Source organism: Aptenodytes patagonicus, chromosome 4, assembly GCF_965638725.1.
Source record: "Aptenodytes patagonicus chromosome 4, bAptPat1.pri.cur, whole genome shotgun sequence".
In the NCBI taxonomy this organism is placed as follows: Eukaryota; Metazoa; Chordata; class Aves; order Sphenisciformes; family Spheniscidae; genus Aptenodytes; species Aptenodytes patagonicus.
In genome coordinates this window covers 40,524,025-40,537,219 of record NC_134952.1, presented here as the reverse complement: position 1 = coordinate 40,537,219, position 13,195 = coordinate 40,524,025, and the positions used below count along the sequence as shown (strand labels likewise).

Here is a 13,195-nt window from a genome sequence, read left to right as displayed (position 1 = left end):
TGAGCCTACCCCTTGCTAATTTTGTGCTGATAAGGAAGCCACTGCCTCATATTAGACAAGCTTAGATTGCCACTTGGAACAGGATTTGGGATCAGCTGCTTCTCCATAGAGCAAGACTGCACCTCTTTAAGAGAGGGCAGAAATTGCTGCTGGCATCAAACTCCAGTACAAGTGAGAGCCAAGAAGCAGAATTCAAAGAGCTGAATTCTGGTTCTCTGACCTCACTGAGCAATACCTCCTTCTCATAAAAAAGTTTCCTGACCAGTAGAAGCGAAAAGCATAGAGGCACGGACTCTGTGGCCACCATTAGCCTCTGCAAAAAGACTGATAGGGCATCAGTTCCTACCAACTTCCTAAATGCTTTCTGAATGAAGACTCTTCGCAAAATGTGTTAGTCAAGGAGACATTTCATATATAAAACAACGGGGTGGAAGAACTTGAAGTACAAATATAAGCACCATCATTTACTACAAAACAGCTTAGGACTACTTAACGATACATCAATTCCTGAATTGTATTTAGCAGATTCCCCTCTCATCCTGACACTCCACAATTTCTGAGTTTTCTAGCACATACTGAAGACTGTATATCCCAGTAAAGAAAGCTACCTATCAACTTAAGAATTTGGTAGGTTGCCTGACTTCTGTAGAACATTAATTGGTTATTAGTAGGGTGGACTGGAAGCAAAGAAGATTCACACCTGAAGCAACCTGTTAATTCTTGGTATTGCAAATACTGTCAGGCAAAAAGTTGTGAATCGCTAAACGGAGAAAAATCCAGACTAAACCAAAAAGTGCAAGTTTCAAGACTACAAAGTATAAAGCTTTGAAAGACATGAATCTGTAACTGTTCCAGTCCTTCGTCTGATCTGCTCATTAATCAGCTTATAGGCTTAGCAATTAACAGTCCTCAATCAGTAAACTCTTAGAAGTTTTTGGGACTACTACTGCTAACCTGTTTTAAGCATAGTAGTTTCTGTAGAAATTTTTTGATTTAGTCAAAAGCCAGAATAGAACAAAAATGAAAGCAAGTTTTATTTTATAAGTTTAAGGACTGTTCGACAAAAGCAATGCTTTTGGTTGGCAACAGGACTAACTGTTTACTCATTTCCTCCACCACCACAAGGCCTTTTAAGTTGGTCTGACAGCTACGGGGGAGACTTGACCTAAGTTAACCATAATCAAGATAAAAATAATTATTTTTAATCTTGATCAGTTTTCTAAACATCCATAGCTGCCCAAGCAATTACGCCAAGGTATCTGAGGGAAAAGCAGTAGGGCAATGAACAAATAGCTAAGGGCACAAAATGAAGCAAGTGGCTGTGCAGCCAGTGAACTGGAAAAAAAAAACAAAACCCGAAACCAAATCCTACTTTCAGGCACTCCATCCTAACACATAAGTAACAGAATCTTGAAACCACTATAAACAGGAAATAATGCCTATATGAAATACTTTTCTTTAAACTCAGTATAAATTTAATCTGTAGGGGAATGAGAAAAAAAAAAATTAGCATCAGAGTTACCAAAAGTTGTTACCAATAGTATCATGATTATGAACACTTCTTTGTGAGATGGTCTGTTCTTCTTTGTAAGTTACTTTTTCAGGCCGTTTGTATGGTCCACAGGATTTTGAAGAGTCTGGTACCACATTCTGTAATTATGCGTGATTTGCATGAATAATATATTATGCTTCATTACAGATAAATTTAAAAATACTACAATCAATACCTATAATCTACTACACAGGTATCAGATGCCCAATACTTAATTATACAGCTGTTCTGAAATCCCGCAAGTTGTTTCGCTTAAAGAATAAAGACTGACTTCTGGTATTATATGGTAAAAAGTTTTCCCTACTAGAAAGTTATGTTGTTCAAATTAAAGATTCTCCTTTGCTCAACTGATTGGTTAAAAAAAAGAAAAGCTCATTCTTCAGCAAAATGAAGAAAATTTTCAAGCTGAAAAACCAACCAGATGAACTGAGCTTGTTTTACTAATGTCAAGTCAAGATATTATTGTCAAGTCAGTATCACAGTCAAGATACTTTCCCAACTGAAAAACAGAATATGTATTGAATTAAAATGGTTTAGCAATGCAGCATTTCATATCCAAGAAACAATGAAAACCGTGTACAAACATGTAGAAATCTGCAACACCAATCCCAAAACAGAATAAACCAACCCAAACAAACTAACCTCACCACAATAGGCAAGTTTAACAGACAGCTGCACTAATCTGATGTGTTCACAGGTCTGCATAAAGCCTCTCTAACTATTTAAGGACCTTAACTGCTACTGTAAGATTTTCTTTCAGAAATTTATACATGCATCAGAAAATACACACACTGCTTTGTTTAGTTTGAGAAGTCCTGTCCAAATTTAGAGCTAAAAAAGAATAATTCCCACATCAAAATGCTACTGCAGCAAGGTCAAAACCAGCAGGATCTAAGAAATAAGAGCTAGACACATACTCTTCCCAAGTCTACCAAATACTTGGTAATTCCAAGTTTGTTCTGTTTAAGCAAAACTTTTTTTCTTCACATGTAAAGCACAACTTCAATATAAGCTGAAAGGAAGAGGCAATGCTACATTACTGACTTTCTAAAACCCCCCCTTCACCACCACCACTGCACTGTACCTTCCAGTAGTTTGGCTGACAGCTTTGATTAAGCCACTTTGAATACACCGAAAGAGATTTTTGGGTAGTTAAATCTTCGTATGGAAACCCCATTCTTACAGCAAACAGGGAGGCTTGAAAAGCAACAACAAAACAAAAACCATTAATTTATTCACATTTTTATGTATTTTATGATAATGCAGTCATGTAATGTTATCTAGAAATCAAGAAATTCTACATTCTCTATGGAGATGAGGAATATGTCTACAGGGAGCATTATCAGCCATTATAGTGATGTACAACTGCAGTAACAAACTCTCCCTTTACTGGCAATATCAAATTTCCTCAATTCACTATAACTATGTTAACACATATAAGTTTTACCATTAAAAGAGAAACAAATTCAACTCTGTTCATCAACTGGACACAAATAACCTGGAGCAAGAGTGGTCTGGGCTGCGTGTGTCACAAAAATATTTAAATAAATTATACAAATAATAGTCTAATTTCCCTAAAAAGCTGGTCTTTTATGAAACGTAAGTAACATAGCAGCACATTTGCCACTAAAACACTATTTGCAGAAATCAATCCACCAGCTTACATCATATTATACTTCTTCCTTGCAGCTTTAAAAACAACTGCTTCCTCGTTTTGAAAATTAATATAGTATGTGCCAAGGGAGCAAATGAAATACCAACACAAGCAAAGAAAGAATGCTGCACTTCTAAGAATGGCTTTTATAGTTAGAGAAAGGGAAAAGAAAAAAGATCAACTGTTCTTTCATCTTTTAGTTGTAGATACCTTTGATATTACCTAGTAACAGATACTGTTGCTAGATTCAGATGTTTGAACAATTTATATTACCAATCCTTGATGATAATGTCACTGTAATACACAGCTTCTCTAGTCCAAGAATTAAGAAAAGCCTTCAATTATTTCTGGACAGCTTTTCAGTGTTTTTCTTAAAAACTGACACAATTAAAGTCTCTTTGCACTCAGAGCAAAAGAAAACTGACAGCTTCAATTAAACAGATATTTATTCTCCCATTTCTAGAACAAACAGGCAGGTTTTTTTGTCTGTTTTTTTGGTTTAGGTTTTTTGTTTTTTGTTTTTTTTTTTAAAGGTAAAATTGTGCTTGTGCATGTTTTTCAGTCATTCTTTCATGACTTTTGAAGCCTTGTTTCTATTCCAGGAAGCAGAGTTGGTCATTTTTACTCTCTGAACTTTTTACTTGGATTATTGGTCTAAGTATTGCTAGGACAAAAAGGGAAAAGGTCAGGCACACTGTGATTATGAAACTTTCCTATCTATTGGAGACAAAGATGACAATTTCTTGGCAGATGACAATCAAAATTATTCTTTTTTTCCTCACTTGTAATCATTCTGCACTAGATGTCCCTCACCAGACTCAGTTCTACATTGGTATACATGGCCTTTACTGCCAGTTTTCTGTGACCTTTCCTAAAGAAATTCGGCCATGAATGGAGAAAGCAGCTCTTTTAACACTGCAAGAACTGATCAGTGTAGTTATCTGTATCTGTTCAACAAAGCTACACCAACTCATTTTTATGTACACCACTGTCATTATAAACCTCATCTGTAAAAACGTAACAGGTTTCGTTACATTCTGGCTTACATCTACAACAGCAAGAGTAAAAGACGACATCAGGTTTGACTTGCATGAGTGTGTTTATTCAAGATAGATTTTATCACCACCACACTGTCATCCTCTTCACCGAGTATGGCTCAAGCTTTCATCATAGCTTGCAATTAGCTAAAAACTGTTCACATGTAACTCACAGGATCAGTTTCCTCATGCAATATGATACAGTGATTTCTTCACTTTCCTAATTCACTAATATGAATTATTCTCAAAGCCTCTTTTTGCATTTTTTTGGGGGGCAAAATAATGCAATTTATTAAAATTTTCATTTACTGGGTGAAAATGATGCAACAATATGACTTCCAGACTTTAATGGTTATCAAATTTGAATGATTTTGTTCACTGGATAATTATTTCGGTGTTCACAGCCTCTGACTCAACTTTTCATTTCCAGAACTAGAACCTGCTGACTCACACTATCAGACATTTTTATTTACTAGTTTTGTTTGGGTTTTTACACACACACACACACACACACTGAAAATACTGAAAAGGAAGTAATTTCAAAAAGAGATAAAAGCACAGGTACAGACATTCTTGAAAGTTAAAAGACTAGCAATCCTTTTAGTTTTATCAATAATCAGACGCATGGCTATTTTAAACAACACGTGCTGCAGGGACAGCACAGCAGGGCATAAGCAATCCAGGAGGTTTCTGGAAAGCATCGATGACAACTTCCCGACACAAGTGACAGAAGTGCCAATGAGCAGAGCTGCTCTGCTGGACCTCATACTCTCACACAAGGAAGGGCTTGCTGGGGATGTGAAGGTCGAAGGCAGCTTTTGCAGCACCGACCATGATATGGTGGGATTCAGGATCCTGAGAGGAAGAAGCAGGGCAAAAAGCAAGATCACAAGCCTGGACTTCAGGAGAACAGAATTTGGCCTCTGCAGGGATCTGCTTGAAAGAGTCCCATTGGACATGGCCCTGGAGGGAAGAGAGGGTCAAGAAAGCTGGTTGATACTCAAGGATTACCTCCTCCAAGATCAACAGCAGTCTATCCCAACATGCAGGAAGCCAGGCAGAAATGTCAGGAGGCTTGCATGGATGAACAAGGAGTTCCTGGTAAACTCAAAGATAAAATAGGAGTATACAGAAGGTGGCAGCAGGGACAGGTAATCTGGGAGGAACATAGAGACACTGAGCATGCAGATAAGAGGTTAGGAAAGCCAAAGCCCACCTGAAGTTGAATCTGGCAAGGGATGTCAAAGGCAATGAGAAGGGCTTCTGTAAGTACCTAAATAGCAAAAGGAAGACGAGGGAAAACACGGGCACGCTGTGGACTGGGGCAGGGGCCCTGGTGACACAGGGCATGGAAAAGGCTGATGTACTGAGTGCGCTATTCACCTCAGCCTTTGCTAGTAAGACCGGCCTTCAGAAATCCAAGGCCCTGGAGATCAGGGGGAAAGTCTGGAGCAAGGAAGACTTACCCTTGGTTGAAAAGGATCAGGTTAGGGAATACTTTAGCAACCTGCACATACTCAAATCCATGGGCTGTGATGGGATGTAACCATGAGTGCTGAGAGACCTAGCTGATGTCATTGCAAGACCACTCTCATTTATCTTCAAACTATCACAGTGACTGGGACAGGTGCTCGAAGACTGGAGAAAAGCAGCTGCCACTCCTGTCTTCAAAAAGGGCAAGAAGTAGGACCCAGGGAACTACAGGCCAGCTAGCCTCACCTTGATCACTGAGAAGGTGATGGAACAACTAATCCTGGAAACCATTTCTGAGCACATGAATGACAAGGTGATTGGGAGTAGTCAGCATGGCTTCACAAAAGGAAGTCATGCTTGATCAGCCTGCTAACCATCTATGACAAAACAACAGGCTTGGTAGATGAGGGGAGAGCAGTGGATATTGTCTACCTTGACTTCCATAAGGCTTTTGACATTGTCTCCCATAAGATCCTCATAGAGAAGTTGATGAATTATTGGCTGGATGAGCAGTGACATGGACTGAAAACTGGCTGAAGGGCTTAGCTCAGAGGGTTGTGATCAGTGGTATGAAGTCTTGTTGGAGCCAGTAACTACCAGTGTACCACTGGGGTCAAAATGGGGTCCAATTCTGTTCAGTATCTTCATTAATGATCTGGATGATGGGGCAGAGTGTATGTACCCTCAGCAAATTTTGCAGATGATACAAAACTGGAAGGAGTGGCTGAAGCACCAGGGGATTATGCTGGCATCCAGAGTGATCTCAACAGGTTGGAGAAATGGACTGATAGGAACCTCATGCAGTTCAACAAAGAGAAGTGCAAAGTCATGCACCTGGGGAGAAACAACCCCATGCACCAGTACATGCCAGGTGGTAAAGCAGCATGGCAGGAGAAGACCTGGTTCTGAGGGGCAGCAAGCTGAACGTCAGCCAGCAATGTGCCCTTGCAGCAAAGGCAGATAATAGTGCAGGCTGGGATCCAGCATTAGAAGTGTTACCAGCAGGTTGAGGGAGGTGATCCTTCCTCTCTACTCAGCACTGGGGAAGCCATACCTGGAGTACTGTGTCCAGTTCCGGGCTCCCCTGTACGAGAGACATGGACATACTGGAGAGAGTCCAGCAAAGGGCCACAAAGATGATGAAGGGACTTAAGCATCTCTCCTATGAGGAAAGGCTGAGAGAGCTGGGACTGTTCAGCCTGGAGAAGAAAAGGCTCAGGGGGGGATCTCATCAATGTATAAAAATATCTGAAGGGAGGGTGTAAAGAAGATCAAGCGAGGCCCTTTTTGGTGGTGCCTAGTGACAGGACAAGAGGCAATGGGCACAAACTGAAACACAGGAGGTTTCCTCCGAACAGCGGGAAACAATTCTACACTATGAGAGTGATCAAGTTGCCCAGAGGTTGTGGAGTCTCCTTCCTTGGAGATATTCAAAAGCCATCTGAACATGGTCCTGGGCAACCAGCTCTAGGTGGCCCTACTTGAGCAGGTAGGTTGAACCAGAAGACCTCAAGTCCCTCCCAACTTCAACCATTCTGTAATTCTGTAATACATCCTCTTCCTTAAGCTCTCTATGTATCAAAGGTTTTTAAAATACCTAAACTTCAATTTTTTGAGTCAAAGTAAAAAGAACTGTGAAGACTATTCAGGTGTTATGGCACTCTAACAGATTCCATCAGTGTTTTTAACACTGAAAACAAAAATTTCATGTTACTTTCATTAAAACTTTACTGCCAGGAACAACATACTGCTCACACATTTAAAAATGATCAACTAAACAAAATTAATGCATGCCACAGCTTGCCTCCTCCTCTCTAGTGTCAACCACTCACAGAAATGAAATTTTAGGAGACAGGCAGACTTTTCTGGATTGTATCACTAAATATATTCAAATAAAAGTGCAGTTTAGTTATTGGGGAAGAAAATAAGGAATAACCTCAGCAATTTTGCATCTCGAATAAAAAAGCCTGCAGAGATTATATAAATTTATATGAAAAGGTTTTACTATTCTAGCTAGCTTTTCTGGTGAAAATGTAAATATTTTTATTTAGAAAATAAACTGTTGTTTCTCTCACACGCTGATTTGAATGTTCAAATGTATTCTTCTGAAGCTGTAGCTCTATTTTCTCTTTATCAATCTTCACCTAGTAAAGACAACTATAGTTTCCTTTATCCAAGTTCGTATTTCCACAGAAAATACATTCCTTCACAAGAAATATTATTCTTTCTCAATTTCTCCACTGCTTTGATTCATTCACTAACATTTATCACCATCTCCAATTTTTACTCAGATATATCTTCAGCTTTCCTGTCTTTCTTTTGCTACTACTGCTAGACAGTTTCTTCTGAGGAAGTTCTCACTGACAGCAAGGACTCAGCATAACAGCTTGTCCGCATGACTCCATTATGCAAAGAGCTACCTTCTTGGGCTAGAAAATGTATTTTAAATCAGCACTTTAATTTTTCCGTTTCTTCATCTTCCTTATCTTTTCTACTCATTCTACCAATCAAAAGTTAAAAATATTTTGATAATTACCAATGATGGGGAAAGGAGTATTATAAGCATTTCTTCCTCCTCTATTTAACACCTGACCAATTTCTTTTTCAGCATCACCTGTGAAATATCTCTTACCAAAGCCACTTGTAACCTAATCATGGCCAACTGCTCAAATTAAATACAATCTGCAAATCTCTCTCTCTTTTCAGACCTTCTATCAAACACTGTCCTCACCTTCCTCTATTGCCCTATTTTACTCCATCAAAAAAATCCTGCTGTTGCACTTATTTCTCTATCATTCTATACACATTAATTCCTTCAAGAATCTTTTACTTTTTCTTATCAATTTCAAAGCACTTGACTCACCCTTAATGCTCAGATGTCTATTTCCACATTTCTTTCTGAGCAGGCACATACATTTTAAAAGTCCTTAACTGTGAGCCAAGTAACCTTCCACTCACTACTCATATACCTCCCTGGAACGTACATCTTTTTTGAAAACAGTATTATTCTAACAGCAGCAGCTCATATTTTAAAAGCTTAACTATTCCTCCAGTTTGCTATCACTCTTTTGTTGTGCCTAGGAGTACAGCCCCAATGTATTTTTTTTTACATTCAAGTTCTCACTAATATTTTTTAAACTATGAAATACAGTAATCGTGCTCAATGTATACTAAAATAGTAAAATGTAACTGTAGTGTCTATTAATTATCATTCCTTAGAAGAAGTTACTCCATGGTTTTAAGTGAAATGTTTACATCTAACAGCTTCTATAGTGTCTTGTATCAAATTATCTTTGATACCTTTGATATCAGTGATATTAGCAAAGCCTTGGGATTACAAGTTAATATTTGCAGTTAAATTGGTGGAAAGACCATAAAATTGTATTTTTCTTTTCATGTCTTTTCATGTTCCATTTTCTTTTAGTCCTTTTCATGGACTAAAACCTAATTCATACACATGTAGTAAGAGAGTAAACACTTCTGAATTATTTGACTAGATTCATTTGATTGTCAGGGAATCCTTCCACCTATATTACCAAGATTAATATATGGCAATTTTAACAGAAGTGTTTTAAGAAGAGGGTATGACTTGGAAACAGTTAAAGAAATAATTACCTGACTCTCCCACTAATAATGTATGCTTAGTGTATTCAATGACCTTTCGCGCTACACCAATTGCATTTTTTACATGTCTGAGATCCGCAACTGCGCCAACTTCCATAGTGTTGCTGGAAACAAGAAATATTTAAAACTTATTAAAAATACAAGAATAATTGTACATTTTTTATTAGACAAATAAAAAGAGAACAAAGTCTGTTCTCATCTAAATTAGAAAACTTGCTCCTTTAACATATTGCTTTAATTGTTCTATGGCATAGACAGATGGCATCACACTAGTAGGGAAAAGTTCATACATACATCGTTTCCTTTCACAGGCATGGGGATGTTGCTCAAGTAACAGCAACTCCATCCACGGTAATATTTTCAGTAGAGTAACCATTTTGTTACATAAACTCATAACATGAACCATACACTTGCCATTACTTTTTAATCAGGACAGTTTTAAATGGTAAATAAAGTATAGAAGACAATTGCTCCAGAAGTGAAATATTCATGGAATGAACATAAAGGGAAAGCTTACAATGCTACACACCATCTGCTTTGCAACTGCTATATCTAGAGCTGGATTACTGCACTACATGTAAAGACTCAATAACAAACATGCTTAGCTGCTTCTTCTTCCACCAATTAGGTAAGTATTTTCCCTAGTTCCACAAGTTAACATATAACAGCCAGCCCTAAACCAACAACTTACATTAAAGTGTGCTAAAAATTACAGGGATCGTTCTTTTCTTCATGTAGTTTTCTTACCCATCCATAATCATTGCGTCCAGTGTTGTTTCTCCACTTTCATCTGGGCTTCCTCCATATCCCACACTCCCATCACATTGGTCAATCTCACACTGACCACAGCCTCTCTCAACCGCATCCAGCTCAGAACCTCCCAACTGTAATACTCTCCAAGCTGTAATCAACACAAATAATTAAGTGTCACCAGTGAAAACAGTCTCCACTACTGCTTTAAAGAATGTTTTAAAGATGGACATGATGAAGATGCACTATGTAAGTGGATAAAAAAAGAGTAAACAGTAACTTACAGGTGAAATAAAGTCAAAATATATATTCAAAAGAATGTAAAGCATTACTTTTCTAAATACTGTTTTTCTTGCATATCTGATTCATGTTTCTGACTGAGAAATGAAGCTTTTTTTCTGACTGGGAAGGTGTTATCTATTAACAATCATTACAACTTCTATATATTAAATAACCTCCTCTGCCCAGAACCAACCATTACTTTATCACTGTTTATTTAAAGCCTTTTGGGGGAAGGGAGAGGGGGCAAGTAAAACTTTTATCTAAAAAAAAAAAAAGTTATAACAAGCAGCCCTCAAAAGCTTCATATAAGAATATTAGGTGTCCAGCTGCAGAATAAAAAGATCTAAACCATACAGTGATCTAAAAGATCTAAACCTACATCAGTAACTACATAAGAACAAAAAGAAAGTGGAAACGATATACAAGATATTACAGTCTCCACATTCTCCTGTTCAACCCTTAGTCTTTTATTCTATAGGATCTACCTCCTGGTGCAGTTTTGTAAGACACTACAGACGTGCCAAATGACATGACCTGAATAAACTGGGCCTGAAGGCTTTGCACATATGACATTTCACAAGGTTGGACCTCAGGCAAGATTTTCCAAGATGCCTGAACTTGCTGCCATTGACAGTTGCAATCCTGCTTCTTCCTCCTTGTGCTGGCTCTGGTGCTCCATCATCTGCCAGACCCAGCGCAGGGGAGGCAGCAGAAGCATACAGCCCAGATCTTTTTGGCAGAAGTAAACTATTACACTGTCTCAACCATCTCAAGAAGCCTCATCTTCACAAATGCTACACGCAACAGCATGAAACTGCTTGCACCAAGGAAAAAGTAAGACTTAATACCTAGCATCCAACTCCACATGTATTCGTCTTTATTATAAACTTCAGTGTGAGGAGTACTGTTCCAATTCCTATTACCTTTACTACTGTGAGTAGCCGCAACACAAGCTTTCAAAAAGCTGCAAAGCAAGGGCCTTGCAGTTTTCACGACTGTATTTCACTTCTGACCTATATAAGGCTTTATAGGTAACCCATTTCACTAGCAAGGCTTCCCTACTAAGGAGTTATTTACAACCCAACTACGCTAAAATAGCCTATGAGTCTTTTAAAAATCAGTATCCACAACTAACTTATGTTGCCGTAGGAAAACCTGCTTTGACTGTCAATAGCACATCACAAAACAACACAGAGCTCCAAAAATATAATATTCAGAACTATCTAAATCTTTGGGGACAAGAATGAATCTCAGAAGAGCACCATTAAAAACAAGTCACCATTGCAAACAGCCACAAGAGTGTGAAGCACGTTATTAGCAAAAGAATGTTTTTAATCTAGCTTTTCCACAGCTCACAAACCCCCCCCCCCTTTTTTTTAAAACGCATTTTTCCCAACCTTGAAAGTTAAACCATTTGCTTGCGGCTTCTCAGGCAACACCAGAGCTCAGCGACAGAGCACCATCAGTGCAAACGCAAGCGCAGGGGCTCGGCCCCTTCCCACACGATGGTAACCCGGCACCCCGACGCCCGGCCCGGGGCCGAGCTCCCCTGAGACCCGGCGCGGGCCCTTTCCAAGAACGCAGAGGCACTTCACGCCGTCCCCCTGCCGGTACCGGGGCTCGCTCTGGCCCGTGAGGGGCGCAGAGCGGGCAGGACGGGAGCCCGGGCCCGCTGCAGCCAGAGCCGTTTAACGGAAGCAGGATCACAGCCCGCTTCTTGCCACACGTAAGCGCGGTCAGCCCTAAGAGACTTATTTTGTTTTTAAGCCAACACCGACACCCGGAGCCCCCCGCCGGCCCCTCAGCAAGAGGGCGCAGCAGAAGGAGGAGCACCGAGCGAGGGAGCGATCGGCACTGTCCTGCCCCACCCAGCCCGGTCCCCCGCCGGGGCACCTGTCTCTGCGGCCTTCCTAAACGCCCAGGTGTTGATGACTACAGGCAGGGCAGCGGCTGAGGCGGCGCCCGCCAGCGGCAGCACGACGAGCAAAAGAGACGCGGCCAGCAGCCGCCGCCAAGCCCCGCCGCGTCCCGCCGGCGTCGCCATCGGCCCGCCGCCCTGCCCCCACAGCGCCGCCACCAACCAGGCGGCTGCGGCGGCGCATGCGCACGCGGCCCGGCCGCGGCGGAGCGATAGGGCCGCCGGCGGTTGTAGGGCGGCGGCGGAGGGCGTTGTTCGGCCCTGTGGCTGCCCCGTCTCCAGAGCTCGGGGATTGCCGTAGGCCTCCTGAGGAACGTTTGTTGTGGCAAGGAAAAGCCTAAATGCCTCCCAGCAAAGGCCAAGCCCCGATGCGGATTAAAATACGATTGATACTGATTGTATGTCTGGATGTGTGTTAAAGCCAGCCTCCCTGCGTGGAGGTCACAATCGGTCGATGAAATTACCGATGCTGGAGTGTCAGGGATGAGCTGCGGTGGTGGAGATGGGGCTGTGCGGTGGGTGCCAGCGGAGGCTGAGCCAGGCCGGCCCTGCGGCGGCGGGGCTGTGGGGTGGGGGCACACCAGATGAAGCGTGTTCAAAAGCAATCTCCGTGAACGCTCATGAGGTTCACGTGCAGCACCTTTACGTGCTGCCTTGTTAACGTGCATGTTGTTGTCCAAAGTGTCTTAATGGCACAGAGGCGTTTCTGCGAAGGGTACGTTCTGGTATCTACTACAGCAAATAGCTTGCAGAAGAAGCCTTGCTTTATAGAAATCATAAAACATATAACAAGTAATGTCTTAATTCTGCCCCCGCCGTTCAAGCTTTTCATTATAAACCATTAGCGATAGTTTAAAGCCATCTGACATGTTGCCATAGTAGTCTGACTGTTTTCAGGTCCCGTA

The 13,195-nt window shown here is 40.8% G+C and overlaps 1 protein-coding gene across 1 annotated transcript in view; it reads right to left on the bottom strand.

The window, feature by feature from the left end:
- The window catches only part of AGA (aspartylglucosaminidase), a 148,531-nt gene that overhangs the window by 10,089 nt on the left and 125,247 nt on the right, over positions 1-13,195 (bottom strand). The window contains exons 2-6 of the mRNA XM_076337531.1: positions 12,266-12,596; positions 10,088-10,241; positions 9,332-9,444; positions 2,637-2,749; positions 1,536-1,650 (exon numbers count right to left, since the gene is read on the bottom strand). Coding sequence (XP_076193646.1) covers positions 1,536-1,650; positions 2,637-2,749; positions 9,332-9,444; positions 10,088-10,241; positions 12,266-12,596 — 826 coding nt within the window. The remainder of the gene's footprint in view (positions 1-1,535; positions 1,651-2,636; positions 2,750-9,331; positions 9,445-10,087; positions 10,242-12,265; positions 12,597-13,195) is intronic.